The sequence below is a fragment of the Salmo salar genome, chromosome 19, assembly GCF_965601325.2.
Source record: "Salmo salar chromosome 19, fSalSal1, whole genome shotgun sequence".
Classification (NCBI taxonomy): Eukaryota; Metazoa; Chordata; class Actinopteri; order Salmoniformes; family Salmonidae; genus Salmo; species Salmo salar.
The window spans coordinates 90,936,088-90,959,275 of record NC_138309.1 but is presented as its reverse complement, the minus strand read 5'-3'; the positions used below and the strand labels follow the sequence as shown (position 1 = coordinate 90,959,275).

Here is a 23,188-nt window from a genome sequence, read left to right as displayed (position 1 = left end):
TCCTAGAGCTGGCTGCCCAGCTAAACTGAGTCATCAGAGGAGAAGGGCCTTGGTCAGGGAGGTGACCAAGAACCTGATGCTTACTCTGGAATGTTCTGTTACTCAGTTATATATAGAGCCATGTCATCATGGAATGATCTGTTACTCAGTTATATATAGAGCCATGTCATCATGGAATGATCTGTTACTCAGTTATATATAGAGCCATGTCATCATGGTGACGACTCGATGGCCTGTCTCAGGCTGCCAGTTATATATAGAGCCATGTCATCATGTGAATGATCTGTTACTCAGTTATATATAGAGCCATGTCATCATGGAATGATCTGTTACTCAGTTATATATAGAGCCATGTCATCATGGAATGATCTGTTACTCAGTTATATATAGAGCCATGTCATCATGTAATGATCTGTTACTCAGTTATATATAGAGCCATGTCATCATGGAATGATCTGTTACTCAGTTATATATAGAGCCATGTCATCATGTAATGATCTGTTACTCAGTTATATATAGAGCCATGTCATCATGGAATGATCTGTTACTCAGTTATATATAGAGCCATGTCATCATGTAATGATCTGTTACTCAGTTATATATAGAGCCATGTCATCATGGAATGATCTGTTACTCAGTTATATATAGAGCCATGTCATCATGTAATGATCTGTTACTCAGTTATATATAGAGCCATGTCATCATGTAATGATCTGTTACTCAGTTATATATAGAGCCATGTCATCATGGAATGATCTGTTACTCAGTTATATATAGAGCCATGTCATCATGGAATGATCTGTTACTCAGTTATATATAGAGCCATGTCATCATGGAATGTTCCGTTACTCAGTTATATATAGAGCCATGTCATCATGGAATGTTCCGTTACTCAGTTATATATAGAGCCATGTCATCATGGAATGTTCCGTTACTCAGTTATATATAGAGCCATGTCATCATGTAATGATCTGTTACTCAGTTATATATAGAGCCATGTCATCATGGAATGATCCGTTACTCAGTTATATATAGAGCCATGTCATCATGGAATGATCTGTTACTCAGTTATATATAGAGCCATGTCATCATGGAATGATCTGTTACTCAGTTATATATAGAGCCATGTCATCATGTAATGATCTGTTACTCAGTTATATATAGAGCCATGTCATCATGTAATGATCTGTTACTCAGTTATATATAGAGCCATGTCATCATGGAATGTCCGACCCGGTCCGTTAGGCCAGCACGGTGTCGACTCAGTTATATATAGAGCCATGTCATCATGGAATGATCTGTTACTCAGTTATATATAGAGCCATGTCATCATGGAATGATCTGTTACTCAGTTATATATAGAGCCATGTCATCATGGAATGATCTGTTACTCAGTTATATATAGAGCCATGTCATCATGGAATGATCTGTTACTCAGTTATATATAGAGCCATGTCATCATGGAATGATCTGTTACTCAGTTATATATAGAGCCATGTCATCATGGAATGATCTGTTACTCAGTTATATATAGAGCCATGTCATCATGGAATGATCTGTTACTCAGTTATATATAGAGCCATGTCATCATGGAATGATCTGTTACTCAGTTATATATAGAGCCATGTCATCATGGAATGATCTGTTACTCAGTTATATATAGAGCCATGTCATCATGGAATGATCTGTTACTCAGTTATATATAGAGCCATGTCATCATGGAATGTTCCGTTACCACAGGTTACTCAGTTATATATAGAGCCATGTCATCATGGAATGTTCCGTTACCACAGGTTACTCAGTTATATATAGAGCCATGTCATCATGGAATGTTCCGTTACCACAGGTTACTCAGTTATATATAGAGCCATGTCATCATGGAATGTTCCGTTACCACAGGTTACTCAGTTATATATAGAGCCATGTCATCATGGAATGTTCCGTTACCACAGGTTACTCAGTTATATATAGAGCCATGTCATCATGGAATGTTCCGTTACCACAGGTTACTCAGTTATATATAGAGCCATGTCATCATGGAATGTATCCTGTTACCTACAGGTTATATATAGAGCCATGTCATCATGGAATGTTCCGTTACCACAGGTTATATATAGAGCCATGTCATCATGGAATGTTCCGTTACCACAGGTTACTCAGTTATATATAGAGCCATGTCATCATGGAATGTTCCGTTACCACAGGTTACTCAGTTATATATAGAGCCATGTCATCATGGAATGTTCCGTTACCACAGGTTATATATAGAGCCATGTCATCATGGAATGTTCCGTTACCACAGGTTATATATAGAGCCATGTCATCATGGAATGTTCCGTTACCACAGGTTACTCAGTTATATATAGAGCCATGTCATCATGGAATGTTCCGTTACCACAGGTTACTCAGTTATATATAGAGCCATGTCATCATGGAATGTTCCGTTACCACAGGTTACTCAGTTATATATAGAGCCATGTCATCATGGAATGTTCCGTTACCACAGGTTACTCAGTTATATATAGAGCCATGTCATCAGGAATGTTCCGTTACCACAGGTTACTCAGGTAAAGCAGGTTTAACCTTAAAAAACAGATTTAAAACCATATTGTATCACAGAGCCTCTCCTCTTTCTAAAGCTCTCATTAACTGTTCTGTATATAATTAAATGAATATGTATATACTGTAGGAATGGTGTGTAAATACAGTAGTCATTTGTTTTTGTGTCTTGGTGTCTTTATTGTTATTATATTTAATATTGTCTGATGTTGTTCATGTCTGTAACTGTTATGTTCCCTGATGTATATTTGATGTAAATGTGTTGTTTGGAAGCCAGGAAGAGTAGCTGCTGCATGTCCACAGCTGCTGGGGATCTATTCAACTAAACCATAACACTTCAGGGCTAACAAGCACATTCTCTTCAACACACGTCAGTTTCTAGTTTCATTAGATTTAACTTTTTAAATTCCTAGAAGTCAGCGGCAGCACGGAGACAGCACTGCCGTTTGGAAACTAAATGTTTAAATCCTAATGTGGTTAACTGAATAATTACCTGGAGTAGACATGCATGACAGATATACCGTATGTTCAGGACACACTAACCTGTCTGTTTTCTGTGTGTCTACCTATCACAGCACAGTAAATAAGGCCCCATAACCTGTCTTCATGTTGTTCCCCCCAGATCCCCAGCTGAGCCCATCCCTGTGTTCCTGGCCAATCCACCTGTTGTCTTCTTCACTGACTACAGAGTGGGACAGGTATATGAGGTATGTACTGACTACAGTGGGACAGGTATATGAGGTACGTACTGACTACAGTGGGACAGGTATATGAGGTACGTACTGACTACAGTGGGACAGGTATATGAGGTACATACTGACTACAGTGGGACAGGTATATGAGGTACGTACTGACTACAGTGGGACAGGTATATGAGGTACGTACTGACTACAGTCATAACGTTCCAGGAACGTTGTCTAGTGTTTTATTATCTATTGTAGTCATAACGTTCCAGGAACGTTGTCTAGAGTTTTATTATCTATTGTAGTCATAACGTTCCAAGAACGTTGTCTAGTGTTTTATTATCTATTGTAGTCATAACGTTCCAAGAACGTTGTCTAGTGTTTTATTATCTATTGTAATCATAACGTTCCAGGAACGTTGTCTAGAGTTTTATTATCTATTGTAATCACAACGTTCCAGGAACGTTGTCTAGAGTTTTATTATCTATTGTAGTCATAACGTTCCAGGAACGTTGTCTAGAGTTTTATTATCTATTGTAGTCATAACGTTCCAGGAACGTTGTCTAGAGTTTTATTATCTATTGTAGTCATAACGTTCCAGGAACGTTGTCTAGTGTTTTATTATCTATTGTAGTCATAACGTTCCAGGCTTCTGCTTCCATCTTATTCAGACTATATGTATTTTACAGACACTATTTTCCAAGTGTTATATTTTGTTTGTTTTTAGTCCTGTCCTTCCTCTACTCTTAACCTCTCCCATCTATTTCTGATGTCCATCCAGTTTGATTTTCTATTTGCCATATATTTTTAACTGTGTTGTTTCACAAAAATACATTTTACGGACATATATTTTACATGAGTTGTCTTGTTATTAGTCCCATCCTTCAGCTCCACTCAACCCCTCCCATCTATCTCTTAACACCACCCAGTCCCCATCCTTCAGCTCCGTTCAACCCCTCCCATCTATCTCTTGACACCACCCAGTCCCCATCCTTCAGCTCCGTTCAACCCCTCCCATATATCTCTAAACACCACCCAGTCCCCATCCTTCAGCTTTGTTCAAACCCTCCCATCTATCTCTTAACACCACCCAGTCCCCATCCTTCAGCTCCGTTCAACCCCTCCCATCTATCTCTTAACACCACCCAGTCCCCATCCTTCAGCTCCGTTCAACCCCTCCCATCTATCTCTTGACACCATCTAGGTTTGATTTCTATTTGCCATTTATTTTTCAACTGTGCTGTGATGCTTCACAAACGTTCTGAACCTTTATATTCTCATAGTTTGTACAGATTTTAAATTAAAGATCAACATTTTGCTAAGAGTATTATAATATAATTGATCGATTGACTATGACTTTTTAAATCACCCAGCAGTGCTATCTGCAGCGTTAGTTCAAGGTAATGTTGCAATACTTCATCCATTCCTGGACCTGCGACCAAAAACGAGCTACATATGGACAGTACCAAAACAAACAATCTAATGACTCTGCCTCCTCACAGCAACATCTGCAGAGCTGGGAAGGTTATATCCCCCACACATATATATATATATATATATATATATATATATATATATATATATATATATATATATATATATATATATATATAAACATTTTATTGGTTGCAAGAATTTTGTATAATAATTTAAATTGAAAAATTCTGTTTTTAATCTGGCGACATTTTGCATATCAGTTCATAAACCATGTTCCATGGAATCACTACATCGGAAATCTCTTCCCAACTATTTTGGGAGATTCTGAAAGTATTCAGACCCCTTGACTTTTTCCACATTTTGTTACGTTACAGCCTTATTCTCAAATGTTTTAAATAGTCCCCTCCCCCCATCAACCGACACACAATACCCCATAATGACTAAGCAAATCAGGTTTTGAAATGTTTGCTAATTTATCACATTTACATAAGTATTCAGCCCCTTTACTTAGTACTTTGTTGAAGCACCTTTGGCAGTGATTACAGCCTCGAGTCTTCTTGGGTTTGACGCTACAAGCTTGGCACACCTGTATTTGGGGAGTTTCTCCCATTCTTCTCTGCAGATCCTCTCAAGCTCTGTCAGGTTGGATGGGGAGCGTTGCTGCACAGCTATTTTCAGGTCTCTCCAGAGATGTTCGATGGGGCAAAATCTGGACCCCTACAAATCAGCTGGGCTAGACAATCTGGACCCTGTCTTTCTAAAATTATCAACCCCTATTAATAGCAACCCCTATTACAACCCCTATTACATATCTACTCTATCCTAGACCTATATCCATCCTGCCCTGCCTTTCTAAAGTCTTCGAAAGCCAAGTTAACAAACAGATCACCGACCATTTCGAATCCCACCGTACCTTCTCCGCTATGCAATCTGGTTTCCAAGCTGGTCATGGGTGCACCTCGTCCTAAATGATATCATAACCGCCATATTCGTTGCCAGACCCACTGGCTCCAGGTCATCTATAAGTCTTTGCTAGGTAAAGCCCCGCCTTATCTCAGCTCACTGGTCACCATAGCAACACCCACCCATAGCACGCGCTCCAGCAGTTATTTCTCACTGGTCATCTCCAAAGCCAATTCCTGCTTTGGCCACCTCTCCTTCCAGTTCTCTGCTGCCAATGACTGGAACGAATTGCAAAAATCACTGAAGCTGGAGACATATCTCCTTCACTAACTTTAAGCACTTGCACATCATCATCTGCACATCTATCACTCCAGTGTTAATCTGCTAAATTGTAATTACTTCACTACTATGGCCTATTTATTCCCTTACATCCTTACTGGATTTGCACACACTGTATACAGATTTTCTATTGTGTTATTGACTGTACGTTGTTTATCCCATGTGTAACTCTGTGTTGTTGTTTGTGTCGCACTACTTTGCTTTATCTTGGCCAGGTCGCAGTTGTAAATGAGAACTTGTTTTCAACTGGCCTACCTGGTTAAATAAAGGTGAAATATATATATATTTTTTAAGTCTGGGCTCTGGCTGGGCCACTCAAGGACATTCAGAGACTTGTCCCGAAGCCACTCCTGCGTTGTCTTGGCTGTGTGCTTAGGGTTGTTGTCCTGTTGAAAGGTGAACCTTCGCCCCAGTCTGAGGTCCTGAGCGCTCTGGAGCAGGTTTTCATCAAGGATCTCTCTATACTTTGCTCCGTTCATCTTTCCCTCGATCCTGACTAGTCTCCCAGTCCCTGCTGCTGAAAAAACATCCCCACAGCATGATGCTGCCACCACCATGCTTCACCGTAGGGATGGTGCCGGGTTTCCTCCAGACGTGATGCTTGGCATTCAGGCGAAAGAGTGTAAGTCTTGGTGTCATCAGACCAGAGAATCTTGTTTCTGATGATCTGAGAGTCCTTTAGGTGCCTTTTGGCAAACTGTCATTTTACTGAGGAGTGGCTTCCGTCTGGCCACTCTACCGCAAAGGTCTGATTGGTGGAGTGCTGCAGAGATGGTTGTCCTTCTGGAAGGTTCTCCCATCTCCACAGAGGATCTCTAGAGCTCTGTCAGAGTGACCATCAGATTCTTGGTCACCTTCCTAATCAAGGCCACTCTCCCCCGATTGTTCAGTTTGGCCAGGCGGCCAGCTCTAGGAAGAGTCTTGGTGGTTCCAAACTTCTTCTATTTAAAGAATGATGGAGGCCACTGTGTTCTTGGGGACCTTCAATGCGGCAGAAATGTTTTGGTACCCTTCGCCAGATCTGTGCCTCCTGTCTTGGAGCTCTTTGGACAATTCCTTCGACCTCATGGCTTGGTTTTTGCTCTGACATGCACTGTCAACTGCGGGACCTTATATAGACAGGTGTGTGCCTTTCCAAATAATGTCCAACCAATTGAATTTACCACAGGTGGGCTCCAATCAAGTTGTAGAAACATCCCAAGGGTGATCAATGAAAAGAGGATGTACCAGAGCTCAATTTCAAGTCTCATAGCAAAGTTGCTAAATACTTACGTAAATAAGGTATTTCTGAAAATCTATTTTTTGCTTTATCATTATGTGGTATTGTGTGTAGATTGCTGAGGATTTGTATTTATTTAATACATTTTAGTATAAGGCTGTAACTTAACAAAATGTGGAAAAAGTCCAGGTGTCTGATTAGTTTCTGCAGGCACTGTGTACATATTGTCATAACGTTCCAGGACTGTTGTCTAGTGTTTCTCGTCTCATAAGATCTCTGATATTCCCTGGTTTCGTTGAACTACAACCCTGTGATTCTGGTTCACTAAAGGCTTCAATCATCGCCGATAGTGGAATCCATTATTTGCAACGGTTGACCTCTTCCTCTCCTCTTCCTCCTTCAGACTACAGTGGAGCTGAGGAACGTGACTGCTACCAGCCGACATGTCCGGGTCCTTCCCCCCACCACCCCTCACTTCTCCCTGGGTCTTGGTCAGTACTCTAACCCTCCCCCCACCACCCCTCACTTCTCCCTGGGTCTTGGTCAGTACTCTAACCCTCCCTCCACCACCCCTCACTTCTCCCTGGGTCTCGTTTCAGGAGTGTATCCAGTGGTTTATAGGGGCGTTTCAGGAATGTATCCAGTGGTTTATAGGGGCGTTTCAGGAATGTATCCAGTGGTTTATAGGGGCGTTTCAGGAATGTATCCAGTGGTTTATAGGGGCGTTTCAGGAATGTATCCAGTGGTTTATAGGGGCGTTTCAGGAATGTATCCAGTGGTTTATAGGGGCGTTTCAGGAATGTATCCAGTGGTTTATAGGGGCGTTTCAGGACATAGGAATGGGTATTGAAAACATACATTTAGGAATATAACTACTGTTACCTGAAGGAGGTATCAACGACCAATCATATTCACCTGAAAAAAGTGAAGTCACACCCAACAGGGCAATGAAGACCGAGCCCGCCCTCAGAAGCCCTCCTTCCTGGCTAATACCTGGGCTCGCATTCATTTCCTCAATTCAGTACCGCACTTCAGCGTGCCCAAAGTCCCCTGTTGTCACTGGAGCAAAATATGTTATACCTTTTTCCTCCTTCAGGAAACAGTAGTTATATTTATAACTGTACGTTCCCTTTCAGTCGTCACTCGGTATAACATACTATGTGGACACAGAATCACGCCCCAAGCCGGCAGCCCACTGCAGCCAAAACACACACAGGTTCCACCGGCTCCAAAAAGGGGTTACAGAAGCCACTTTTTTCCCTAATACTTTTTCCCTAGTAGCAATTAGAGAGCACTTCATTCAGAATCATTCACACCCTCTTAAGCTTTAGCTCCACCAATCTCTTTAAGAATTGATCCGAGCGTTCTGTCCTAACAACAGCAGTCAAGCACCCAAACTAACTGGCTAACAGTTGTTGCAGTGATATTCTATTAACATGGACACTTGCATGGTGGAGTCTTTTGTTAAGACATGTAGCTAGCTAGCTAAACAATGAACCATAATCACAACTCATGACATTACTACCCTGTATGAATCTGCAGGTAGCTAACCAACCAGGTTCAATGTTAGCTAGCTAACGTTAGGCTATAGCTAGCAATGCAAATGGCTCTGAGATACGAATAATAAGATCATACACGTAACGTTAGCCAGTGAGCCAGCCAGCTAACGTTAGCTAGCTAGCTAACAGTACACTTTAACTTGAAATGAAAAGACTTTATGTCAAAATTAGAAATGTGTAATATCTGAAAATGTAGCTAGCTAGACTCTCTTACCCGTATAGATCATGGATGCAGGCCTCTCCCTGTCACGGATGCCATGCTTGCCCTTAGTTTAAATATGTTTATTTAAAATATTTTATTTTTTTAACCTTTATTTAACTAAGCAAGTCAGTTAAGAACACATTTTTATTTACAATGACGGCCTCCCTGCAGGGATGGGGGATGGTATTACAAATACAAACAAATTAAATAACAATATAGGACAAAACACACATCACGACAAGAGAGACACCACAACGCTACATAAAGAGAGACACCACAACACTACATAAAGAGAGACACCACAACGCTACATAAAGAGAGACACCACAACACTACATAAAGAGAGACACCACAACGCTACATAAAGAGAGACACCACAACGCTACATAAAGAGAGACACCACAACGCTACATAAAGAGAGACACCACAACGCTACATAAAGAGAGACACCACAACGCTACATAAAGAGAGACACCACAACACTACATAAAGAGAGACAACACAACACTACATAAAGAGAGACAACACTACATAAAGAGAGACACCACAACGCTACATAAAGAGAGACACCACAACGCTACATAAAGAGAGACAACACTACATAAAGAGAGAGACACCACAACGCTACATAAAGAGAGACACCACAACACTACATAAAGAGAGACACCACAACGCTACATAAAGAGAGACAACGCTACATAAAGAGAGACACCACAACGCTACATAAAGAGAGACACCACAACGCTACATAAAGAGAGACACCACAACGCTACATAAAGAGAGACACCACAACGCTACATAGAGACACCACAACACTACATAAAGAGAGACAACGCTACATAAAGAGAGACACCACAACGCTACATAAAGAGAGACACCACAACGCTACATAAAGAGAGACACCACAACGCTACATAAAGAGAGACACCACAACACTACATAAAGAGAGACACCACAACGCTACATAAAGAGAGACACCACAACGCTACATAAAGAGAGACACCACAACGCTACATAAAGAGAGACACCACAACGCTACATAAAGAGAGACACCACAACGCTACATAAAGAGAGACACCACAACGCTACATAAAGAGAGACACCACAACGCTACATAAAGAGAGACACCACAACGCTACATAAAGAGAGACACCACAACGCTACATAAAGAGAGACACCACAACGCTACATAAAGAGAGACACCACAACGCTACATAAAGAGAGACACCACAACGCTACATAAAGAGAGACACCACAACGCTACATAAAGAGAGACACCACAACGCTACATAAAGAGAGACACCACAACGCTACATAAAGAGAGACCTAAGACAACAACATAGCAAGGCAGCAACACATGGCAACATGGCATGGTAGCAACACAACATGACAACAACATGGTAGCAACACAACATGGTAGGAGCACAAAACAGGGTACAAAACATTATTGGCACACACAACAGCACAAAGGGCAAGAAGGTAGAGACATCAATACAATCCTACTACACTGGCTCTGATGCTCGTCGGATGTAGCAGGGCTACAAAGGGAAGCCAAGCCGCAAGCCTTTTACCCAAGTCATCGACTGTTCTCTCTGCTACCGCACGGCAAGCAATATTGGAGCGTCAAGTCTAGGTCCAAAAGGCTCCATAACAGCTTCTACCCCCAAGCCATAAGACTGCTGAGCAATTAATCAAATGACCACCTGGACTATTTACATTGACCCCCCGCCTTTGTTATTACACTGCTGCTACTCGCTGTTTATTATCTATGCAGTCACTTCACCCCTACCTACATGTACATATTACCTAGACTAACCTGTACCCCACACACTGACGCAGTACCCCTGTATAAAGCCTCCACATTGACTCTGTACCGGTACCCCCTGTATATAGCCTCCACATTGACTCTGTACCGGTACCCCCTGTATATAGCCTCCACATTGACTCAGTACCGGTACCCCCTGTATATAGCCTCCACATTGACTCTGTACCGGCACCCCCTGTATATAGTCTCCACATTGACTCTGTACCGGTGCCCCCTGTATATAGCCTCCACATTGACTCTGTACCGGTACCCCCTGTATATAGCCTCCACATTGACTCTGTACCGGTACCCCCTGTATATAGCCTCCACATTGACTCTGTACCGGTACCCCCTGTATATAGCCTCCACATTGACTCTGTACCGTAATACCCTGTATATAGCCTCCACATTGACTCTGTACCGGTACCCCCTGTATATAGCCTCCACATTGACTCTGTACCGGTACCCCCTGTATATAGCCTCCACATTGACTCAGTACCGGTACCCCCTGTATATAGCCTCCACATTGACTCTGTACCGGTACCCCCTGTATATAGCCTCCACATTGACTCTGTACCGGTACCCCCTGTATATAGCCTCCACATTGACTCTGTACCGGTACCCCCTGTATATAGCCTCCACATTGACTCTGTACCGGTACCCCCTGTATATAGCCTCCACATTGACTCTGTACCGGTACCCCCTGTATATAGTCTCCACATTGACTCTGTACCGGTACCCCCTGTATATAGCCTCCACATTGACTCTGTACCGGTACCCCCTGTATATAGCCTCCATATTGACTCTGTACCGGTACCCCCTGTATATAGCCTCCACATTGACTCTGTACCGGTACCCCCTGTATATAGCCTCCACATTGACTCTGTACCGGTACCCCCTGTATATAGCCTCCACATTGACTCTGTACCGTAATACCCTGTATATAGCCTCCACATTGACTCTGTACCGGTACCCCCTGTATATAGCCTCCACATTGACTCTGTACCGTAATACCCTGTATATAGCCTCCACATTGACTCTGTACCGGTACCCCCTGTATATAGCCTCCACATTGACTCTGTACCGTAATACCCTGTATATAGCCACGTTATTGTTATTTTATTGTTACATTTAATTTAATTTTTTACTTTAGTTTATTTAGTAAAAATTTTCTTAAAACTATTTCTTGAACCACATTGTTGGTTAAGGGCTTGTAAGTAAGCATTTCACGTTAAGGTCTACACCTGTTGTATTCGGCACATGTGACAAATACAATTGGATTGGATTTGATTTAGTGTTCCATTATTAAAGTGGCCAGTGATTCCATGTCTATGTACATGGGGCAGCAGCCTCTAAGGTGCAGGGTTGAGTAACTGGGTGGAGGACGGCTAGTGATAGCTGTTTATCAGTCTGATGGCCTGGAGATAGAAGCTGTTTATCAGTCTGATGGCCTGGAGATAGAAGCTGTTTAACAGTCTGATGGCCTGGAGATAGAAGCTGTTTAACAGTCTGATGGCCTTGAGATAGAAGCTGTTTATCAGTCTGATGGCCTGGAGATAGAAGCTGTTTATCAGTCTGATGGTCTGGAGATAGAAGCTGTTTAACAGTCTGATGGCCTGGAGATAGAAGCTGTTTATCAGTCTGATGGTCTGGAGATAGAAGCTGTTTTTCAGTCTCTCGGTTCCAGCTTTGATGCACCTGTACTGACCTCGCCTTCTGGATGATAGCGGGGTGAACAGGCAGTGGCTCGGGTGGCTGATGTCCTTGATGATCTTCTTGACCTTCCTGTGACATCGGGTGGTGTAGGTGTCCTGGAGGGCAGGTAGTTTGCCCGCGGTGATGCGTTGTGCAGACCTCACTACCCTCTGGAGAGCCCTGCGGTTGCGGACGGTGCAGTTGCCCTACCAGGCGGTGATACAGCCCAATAGGATGCTCTCAATGGTGCATCTGTAAAAATTTGTGAGGGTCTTAGGGGACAAGCTGAATTTCTTCAGCCTCCTGAGGTTGAAGGTCTTCACCACACTGTGTGGATGGACCATTTCAGATTGTCAGTGATGTGTACGCTGAGAAACCTGAAGCTTTTTAGCTTCTCCACTACAGTCCCATCGATGTGGATGTGGTCATGCTCCCTCTGCTGTCTCCTGAAGTCCACGATCAGCTCCTTCATTTTGTTGACGTTGAGGGAGAGGATATTTTCCTGGCACCAAACCGCCAGGGTCCTCTCCTCCTCCCTGTGATAATGGATCAGAACCTCATTCCTACTGTTTTTATTAGTGTAACGTTACATTGGCTTACATTTTTGAAGCCATGTTTAAAACAAATCTGAGCTGTAGATCTCAGATAGCTTTATGACTCCTGACAGTGACTACAGCTGTAGAGAGAGTCTATTTACACAAGATGATAAATAGTGAAGTGAAGAACAAACACCATTGTAAATACAACCCATATTTATGTTTATTTATTTTCCCTTTTGTACTTTAATCATTTGCACATCGTTACAACACTGTATGTACAGTTGAAGTCGGAAGTTTACATACACTCAGGTTGGGGTCATTAAAACTCGTTTTTCAACCACTCCACAAATGTCTTGTTAACAAACTATAGTTTTGGCAAGTCGGTTAGGACATCTACCTTGTGCATGACACAAGTAATTTAATATGACATTTGTAATGTCTTTATTCTTTTGGAACTTCTGTGAGTGTAATGTTTACTGTTCATTTTTATTGTTTATTTCACTTTTGTATATTATCTACTTCACTTGCTTTGGCGATGTTAACACATGTTTCCCATGCCAATAAAGCCCCTTGAATTGAATTGAAATACAACTGCGGTCTTAATGATTCTGAGTCAAGAGGAGATAATGTTGAGTTCCAAATATCACCCTATTCCCTATATAGTGCACTAGAGTCCTGGTCAAGAGTAGTGCAGTATAAATGTAATAGGATGCTGTATGGGAGGCAGTCATTGACGGTGTTGTTGTGTCATCAGGCAGGTTCCCAGGCGAGGGGGGTACTGTAGCCCCTGGGATGTCCTGCCACTACACGGTCCTGTTTGCTCCAGACTCCCTGGCTGACTACCAAGACTTCCTGGTGGTAGAGACTCAGGCCCAATACCCACTGCTGGTTCCCATCGAGGCCCGCAGACCGCCACCTATACTGACACGTGAGTGGTCCTGATATCCTCCCATACTGACAGGTGAGTGGTCCTGACCTCCTCCCATACTGACAGGTGAGTGGTCCTGACATCCTCCCATACTGACAGGTGAGTGGTCCTGAACTCCTCCCATACTGACAGGTGAGTGGTCCTGACCTCCTCCCATACTGACAGGTGAGTGGTCCTGACCTCCTCCCATACTGACAGGTGAGTGGTCCTGAACTCCTCCCATACTGACAGATGAGTGGTCCTGATCTCCTCCCATACTGACAGGTGATTGGTCCTGTCCTCCCATACTGACAGGTGAGTGGTCCTGACCTCCTCCCATACTGACAGGTGAGTGGTCCTGACCTCCTCCCATACTGACAGGTGAGTGGTCCTGACCTCCTCCCATACTGACAGGTGATTGGTCCTGACCTCCTCCCATACTGACAGGTGAGTGGTCCTGACCTCCTCCCATACTGACAGGTGAGTGGTCCTGACCTCCTCCCATACTAACAGGTGAGTGGTCCTGACCTCCTCCCATACTGACAGGTGAGTGGTCCTGACCTCCTCCCATACTGACAGGTGAGTGGTCCTGACCTTCTCCCATACTGACAAATGAGTGGTCCTGACCTCCTCCCATACTGACAGGTGAGTGGTCCTGACCTCCTCCCATACTGACAGGTGAGTGATTCATACTACCTAACGAGCAATTATGTTATGATGACTGATTGTTCCATTATAGCGTAGCCTAATGCTGTACACCTCTAACCAAACTGATAGCTCTGTATAGCATAGCCTAATGCTGTACACCTCTAACCAAACTGATAGCTCTGTATAGCGTAGCCTAATGCTGTACACCTCTAACCAAACTGATAGCTCTGTATAGCGTAGCCTAATGCTACTGATAGCTCTGTATAGCGTAGCCTAATGCTACTGATAGCTCTGTATAGCGTAGCCTAATGCTACTGATAGCTCTGTATAGCGTAGCCTAATGCTGTACACCACTAACCAAACTGATAGCTCTGTATAGCGTAGCCTAATGCTGTACACCACTAACCAAACTGATAGCTCTGTATAGCGTAGCCTAATGCTGTACACCTCTAACCAAACTGATAGCTCTGTATAGCGTAGCCTAATGCTGTACACCTCTAACCAAACTGATAGCTCTGTATAGCGTAGCCTAATGCTGTACACCTCTAACCAAACTGATAGCTCTGTATAGCGTAGCCTAATGCTACTGATAGCTCTGTATAGCGTAGCCTAATGCTACTGATAGCTCTGTATAGCGTAGCCTAATGCTGTACACCTCTAATCAAACTGATAGCTCTGTATAGCGTAGCCTAATGCTACTGATAGCTCTGTATAGCGTAGCCTAACGCTGTACACCTCTAACCAAACTGATAGCTCTGTATAGCATAGCCTAATGCTGTACACCTCTAACCAAACTGATAGCTCTGTATAGCGTAGCCTAATGCTACTGATAGCTCTGTATAGCGTAGCCTAATGCTACTGATAGCTCTGTATAGCGTAGCCTAATGCTGTACACCTCTAATCAAACTGATAGCTCTGTATAGCGTAGCCTAATGCTACTGATAGCTCTGTATAGCGTAGCCTAATGCTGTACACCACTAACCAAACTGATAGCTCTGTATAGCGTAGCCTAATGCTGTACACCACTAACCAAACTGATAGCTCTGTATAGCGTAGCCTAATGCTGTACACCTCTAACCAAACTGATAGCTCTGTATAGCGTAGCCTAATGCTGTACACCTCTAACCAAACTGATAGCTCTGTATAGCGTAGCCTAATGCTCTACACCACTAACCAAACTGATAGCTCTGTATAGCGTAGCCTAATGCTGTACACCTCTAACCAAACTGATAGCTCTGTATAGCATAGCCTAATGCTACTGATAGCTCTGTATAGCGTAGCCTAATGCTACTGATAGCTCTGTATAGCGTAGCCTAATGCTACTGATAGCTCTGTATAGCGTAGCCTAATGCTGTACACCTCTAACCAAACTGATAGCTCTGTATAGCGTAGCCTAATGCTGTACACCTCTAACCAAACTGATAGCTCTGTATAGCGTAGCCTAATGCTGTACACCTCTAACCAAACTGATAGCTCTGTATAGCGTAGCCTAATGCTACTGATAGCTCTGTATAGCGTAGCCTAATGCTACTGATAGCTCTGTATAGCGTAGCCTAATGCTACTGATAGCTCTGTATAGCGTAGCCTAATGCTGTACACCACTAACCAAACTGATAGCTCTGTATAGCGTAGCCTAATGCTGTACACCACTAACCAAACTGATAGCTCTGTATAGCGTAGCCTAATGCTGTACACCTCTAACCAAACTGATAGCTCTGTATAGCGTAGCCTAATGCTGTACACCTCTAACCAAACTGATAGCTCTGTATAGCGTAGCCTAATGCTGTACACCTCTAACCAAACTGATAGCTCTGTATAGCGTAGCCTAATGCTACTGATAGCTCTGTATAGCGTAGCCTAATGCTACTGATAGCTCTGTATAGCGTAGCCTAATGCTGTACACCTCTAATCAAACTGATAGCTCTGTATAGCGTAGCCTAATGCTACTGATAGCTCTGTATAGCGTAGCCTAACGCTGTACACCTCTAACCAAACTGATAGCTCTGTATAGCATAGCCTAATGCTGTACACCTCTAACCAAACTGATAGCTCTGTATAGCGTAGCCTAATGCTACTGATAGCTCTGTATAGCGTAGCCTAATGCTACTGATAGCTCTGTATAGCGTAGCCTAATGCTGTACACCTCTAATCAAACTGATAGCTCTGTATAGCGTAGCCTAATGCTACTGATAGCTCTGTATAGCGTAGCCTAATGCTGTACACCACTAACCAAACTGATAGCTCTGTATAGCGTAGCCTAATGCTGTACACCACTAACCAAACTGATAGCTCTGTATAGCGTAGCCTAATGCTGTACACCTCTAACCAAACTGATAGCTCTGTATAGCGTAGCCTAATGCTGTACACCTCTAACCAAACTGATAGCTCTGTATAGCGTAGCCTAATGCTCTACACCACTAACCAAACTGATAGCTCTGTATAGCGTAGCCTAATGATGTACACCTCTAACCAAACTGATAGCTCTGTATAGCGTAGCCTAATGCTGTACACGACTAACCAAACTGATAGCTCTGTATAGCGTAGCCTAATGCTGTACACCTCTAACCAAACTGATAGCTCTGTATAGCGTAGCCTAATGCTGTACACCTCTAACCAAACTGATAGCTCTGTATAGCATAGCCTAATGCTACTGATAGCTCTGTATAGCGTAGCCTAATGCTACTGATAGCTCTGTATAGCGTAGCCTAATGCTACTGATAGCTCTGTATAGCGTAGCCTAATGCTGTACACCTCTAACCAAACTGATAGCTCTGTATAGCGTAGCCTAATGCTGTACACCTCTAACCAAACTGATAGCTCTGTATAGCGTAGCCTAATGCTGTACACCTCTAACCAAACTGATAGCTCTGTATAGCGTAGCCTAATGCTACTGATAGCTCTGTATAGCGTAGCCTAATGCTACTGATAGCTCTGTATAGCGTAGCCTAATGCTGTACACCACTAACCAAACTGATAGCTCTGTATAGCGTAGCCTAATGCTGTACACCACTAACCAAACTGATAGCTCTGTATAGCGTAGCCTAATGCTGTACACCTCTAACCAAACTGATAGCTCTGTATAGCGTAGCCTAATGCTGTACACCTCTAACCAAACTGATAGCTCTGTATAGCGTAGCCTAATGCTGTACACCTCTAACCAAACTGATAGCTCTGTATAGCGTAGCCTAATGCTACTGATAGCTCTGTATAGCGTAGCCTAATGCTCTACACCACTAACCAAACTGATAGCTCTGTATAGCGTAGCCTAATGATGTACACCTCTAACCAAACTGATAGCTCTGTATAGCGTAGCCTAATGCTGTACACGACTAACCAAACTGATAGCTCTGTATAGCGTAGCCTAATGCTGTACACCTCTAACCAAACTGATAGCTCTGTATAGCGTAGCCTAATGCTGTACACCTCTAACCAAACTGATAGCTCTGTATAGCATAGCCTAATGCTACTGATAGCTCTGTATAGCGTAGCCTAATGCTACTGATAGCTCTGTATAGCGTAGCCTAATGCTACTGATAGCTCTGTATAGCGTAGCCTAATGCTGTACACCTCTAACCAAACTGATAGCTCTGTATAGCGTAGCCTAATGCTGTACACCTCTAACCAAACTGATAGCTCTGTATAGCATAGCCTAATGCTGTACACCTCTAACCAAAATGATAGCTCTGTATAGCGTAGCCTAATGCTGTACACCTCTAACCAAACTGATAGCTCTGTATAGCGTAGCCTAATGCTACTGATAGCTCTGTATAGCGTAGCCTAATGCTACTGATAGCTCTGTATAGCGTAGCCTAATGCTACTGATAGCTCTGTATAGCGTAGCCTAATGCTGTACACCACTAACCAAACTGATAGCTCTGTATAGCGTAGCCTAATGCTGTACACCACTAACCAAACTGATAGCTCTGTATAGCGTAGCCTAATGCTGTACACCTCTAACCAAACTGATAGCTCTGTATAGCGTAGCCTAATGCTGTACACCTCTAACCAAACTGATAGCTCTGTATAGCGTAGCCTAATGCTGTACACCTCTAACCAAACTGATAGCTCTGTATAGCGTAGCCTAATGCTACTGATAGCTCTGTATAGCGTAGCCTAATGCTCTACACCACTAACCAAACTGATAGCTCTGTATAGCGTAGCCTAATGATGTACACCTCTAACCAAACTGATAGCTCTGTATAGCGTAGCCTAATGCTGTACACGACTAACCAAACTGATAGCTCTGTATAGCGTAGCCTAATGCTGTACACCTCTAACCAAACTGATAGCTCTGTATAGCGTAGCCTAATGCTGTACACCTCTAACCAAACTGATAGCTCTGTATAGCATAGCCTAATGCTACTGATAGCTCTGTATAGCGTAGCCTAATGCTACTGATAGCTCTGTATAGCGTAGCCTAATGCTACTGATAGCTCTGTATAGCGTAGCCTAATGCTGTACACCTCTAACCAAACTGATAGCTCTGTATAGCGTAGCCTAATGCTGTACACCTCTAACCAAACTGATAGCTCTGTATAGCATAGCCTAATGCTGTACACCTCTAACCAAAATGATAGCTCTGTATAGCGTAGCCTAATGCTGTACACCTCTAACCAAACTGATAGCTCTGTATAGCGTAGCCTAATGCTACTGATAGCTCTGTATAGCGTAGCCTAATGCTACTGATAGCTCTGTATAGCGTAGCCTAATGCTACTGATAGCTCTGTATAGCGTAGCCTAATGCTGTACACCACTAACCAAACTGATAGCTCTGTATAGCGTAGCCTAATGCTGTACACCACTAACCAAACTGATAGCTCTGTATAGCGTAGCCTAATGCTGTACACCTCTAACCAAACTGATAGCTCTGTATAGCGTAGCCTAATGCTGTACACCTCTAACCAAACTGATAGCTCTGTATAGCGTAGCCTAATGCTGTACACCTCTAACCAAACTGATAGCTCTGTATAGCGTAGCCTAATGCTACTGATAGCTCTGTATAGCGTAGCCTAATGCTACTGATAGCTCTGTATAGCGTAGCCTAATGCTGTACACCTCTAATCAAACTGATAGCTCTGTATAGCGTAGCCTAATGCTGTACACCTCTAACCAAACTGATAGCTCTGTATAGCGTAGCCTAATGCTGTACACCTCTAACCAAACTGATAGCTCTGTATAGCGTAGCCTAATGCTGTACACCACTAACCAAAGTGATAGCTCTGTATAGCGTAGCCTAATGCTGTACACCTCTAACCAAACTGATAGCTCTGTATAGCGTAGCCTAATGCTGTACACCTCTAACCAAACTGATAGCTCTGTATAGCGTAGCCTAATGCTACTGATAGCTCTGTATAGCGTAGCCTAATGCTCTACACCACTAACCAAACTGATAGCTCTGTATAGCGTAGCCTAATGCTGTACACCACTAACCAAACTGATAGCTCTGTATAGCGTAGCCTAATGCTGTACACCTCTAACCAAACTGATAGCTCTTTATAGCGTAGCCTAATGCTGTACACCTCTAACCAAACTGATAGCTCTGTATAGCGTAGCCTAATGCTGTACACCTCTAACCAAACTGATAGCTCTGTATAGCGTAGCCTAATGCTACTGATAGCTCTGTATAGCGTAGTCTAATGCTACTGATAGCTCTGTATAGCATAGCCTAATGCTGTACACCACTAACCAAACTGATAGCTCTGTATAGCGTAGCCTAATGCTACTGATAGCTCTGTATAGCGTAGCCTAATGCTGTACACCACTAACCAAACTAATAGCTCTGTATAGCGTAGCCTAATGCTGTACACCTCTAACCAAACTGATAGCTCTGTATAGCGTAGCCTAATGCTACTGATAGCTCTGTATAGCGTAGCCTAATGCTCTACACCTCTAACCAAACTGATAGCTCTGTATAGCGTAGCCTAATGCTACTGATAGCTCTGTATAGCGTAGCCTAATGCTGTACACCACTAACCAAACTGATAGCTCTGTATAGCGTAGCCTAATGCTACTGATAGCTCTGTATAGCGTAGCCTAATGCTGTACACCACTAACCAAACTGATAGCTCTGTATAGCGTAGCCTAATGCTGTACACCTCTAACCAAACTGATAGCTCTGTATAGCGTAGCCTAATGCTACTGATAGCTCTGTATAGCGTAGCCTAATGCTCTACACCTCTAACCAAACTGATAGCTCTGTATAACGTAGCCTAATGCTACTGATAGCTCTGTATAGCGTAGCCTAATGCTGTACACCTCTAACCAAACTGATAGCTCTGTATAGCGTTGCCTAATGCTGTACACCTTTAACCAAACTGATAGCTCTGTATAGCGTAGCCTAATGCTACTGATAGCTCTGTATAGCGTAACCTAATTCTGTACACCTCTAACCAAACTGATAGCTCGGTATAGCGTAGCCTAATGCTACTGATAGCTCTGTATAGCGTAGCCTAATGCTGTACACCTCTAACCAAACTGATAGCTCTGTATAGCGTAGCCTAATGCTACTGATAGCTCTCTATAGCGTAGCTTAATGCTGTACACCTCTAACCAAACTGATAGCTCTTTATAGCGTAGCCTAATGCTACTGATAGCTCTGTATAGCGTAGCCTAATGCTGTACACCTCTAACCCTTGAATGTTACCTAAACAAAATTGAAAACAGAATGAAAAGTGTACTTAGTTAGTGATTGAGCTCATTCTACCACACAGCCTTTTGCGTCCTGACTTGGTTTGTCCCTCTGTCTTGTTTCCGCCCAGTGCCCAGTGTTCTGGACTGTGGCTACTGTCTGGTAGGAGGGGTGAAGTTCGGACAGTTCCTGTGTTGTAACGAGGGCCTCAGTGGTGGAACCTTCTGTATCCTCCCCCGGAGACAGTGGCCCGCCTCCAACATCAGGGTAAATACAATCACCTCTGGGTTGGGGTCTTAGGGTCAAAGGTCAAAGGGTAAATACATTCACCTCTGGGTTAGGGTTAGAGGGTAAATACATTCACCTCTGGGTTAGGGTGTTAGGGTCAAAGGTCAAAGGGTAAATACAATCACCTCTGGGTTAGGGTGTTAGGGTCAAAGGTCAAAGGGTAAATACATTCACCTCTGGGTTAGGGTTAGAGGGTAAATACATTCACCTCTGGGTTAGGGTGTTAGGGTCAAAGGGTAAATACATTCACCTCTGGGTTAGGGTGTTAGGGTCAAAGGGTAAATACATTCACCTCTGGGTTAGGGTGTTAGGGTCAAAGGTCAAAGGGTAAATAAAATCACCTCTGGGTTAGGGTGTTAGGGTCAAAGGGTAAATACATTCACCTCTGGGTTAGGGTGTTAGGGTCAAAGGGTAAATACATTCTCCTCTGGGTTAGGGTGTTAGGGTCAAAGGGTAAATACATTCTCCTCTGGGTTAGGGTCAAAGGGTAAATACATTCACCTCTGGGTTAGGGTCTTAGGGTTGGAGGTCAAAGGTTAGAAGGTGAAAAATTACCTCCATCTGTCTGTAGGACGGGGTTATATTATGGTCTGTAGGACGGGGTTATATTATGGTCTGTAGGACGGGGTTATATTATGGTCTGTAGGACGGGGTTATATTATGGTCTGTAGGACGGGGTTATATTATGGTCTGTAGGACAGGGTTATATTATGGTCTGTAGGACAGGGTTATATTATGGTCTGTAGGACAGGGTTATATTATGGTCTGTAGGACAGGGTTATATTATGGTCTGTAGGACAGGGTTATATTATGGTCTGTAGCACAGGGTTATATTATGGTCTGTAGCACAGGGTTATATTATGGTCTGTAGGACGGGGTTATATTATGGTCTGTAGGACGGGGTTATATTATGGTCTGTAGGACGGGGTTATATTATGGTCTGTAGGACGGGGTTATATTATGGTCTGTAGGACGGGGTTATATTATGGTCTGTAGGACAGGGTTATATTATGGTCTGTAGCACAGGGTTATATTATGGTCTGTAGCACAGGGTTATATTATGGTCTGTAGGACAGGCTTATATTATGGTCTGTAGGACGGGGTTATATTATGGTCTGTAGGACGGGGTTATATTATGGTCTGTAGGACAGGGTTATATTATGGTCTGTAGGACGGGGTTATATTATGGTCTGTAGGACAGGGTTATATTATGGTCTGTAGGACGGGGTTATATTATGGTCTGTAGGACGGGGTTATATTATGGTCTGTAGGACGGGGTTATATTATGGTCTGTAGGACAGGGTTATATTATGGTCTGTAGCACAGGGTTATATTATGGTCTGTAGCACAGGGTTATATTATGGTCTGTAGGACAGGGTTATATTATGGTCTGTAGGACAGGGTTATATTATGGTCTGTAGGACAGGGTTATATTATGGTCTGTAGCACAGGGTTATATTATGGTCTGTAGCACAGGGTTATATTATGGTCTGTAGGACGGGGTTATATTATGGTCTGTAGGACAGGGTTATATTATGGTCTGTAGGACAGGGTTATATTATGGTCTGTAGCACAGGGTTATATTATGGTCTGTAGGACGGGGTTATATTATGGTCTGTAGGACAGGGTTATATGATGGTCTGTAGCACAGGGTTATATTATGGTCTGTAGGACGGGGTTATATTATGGTCTGTAGGACAGGGTTATATTATGGTCTGTAGGACAGGGTTATATTATGGTCTGTAGCACAGGGTTATATTATGGTCTGTAGGACGGGG

At 43.1% G+C, this 23,188-nt stretch overlaps 1 protein-coding gene across 1 annotated transcript in view; it reads left to right on the top strand.

Moving 5' to 3' along the window:
- Positions 1-23,188, top strand: part of dlec1 (DLEC1 cilia and flagella associated protein) — a 117,177-nt gene that overhangs the window by 11,387 nt on the left and 82,602 nt on the right. The window contains exons 8-11 of the mRNA XM_082966029.1: positions 3,182-3,266; positions 7,544-7,631; positions 13,694-13,867; positions 21,253-21,389. Coding sequence (XP_082822155.1) covers positions 3,182-3,266; positions 7,544-7,631; positions 13,694-13,867; positions 21,253-21,389 — 484 coding nt within the window. The remainder of the gene's footprint in view (positions 1-3,181; positions 3,267-7,543; positions 7,632-13,693; positions 13,868-21,252; positions 21,390-23,188) is intronic.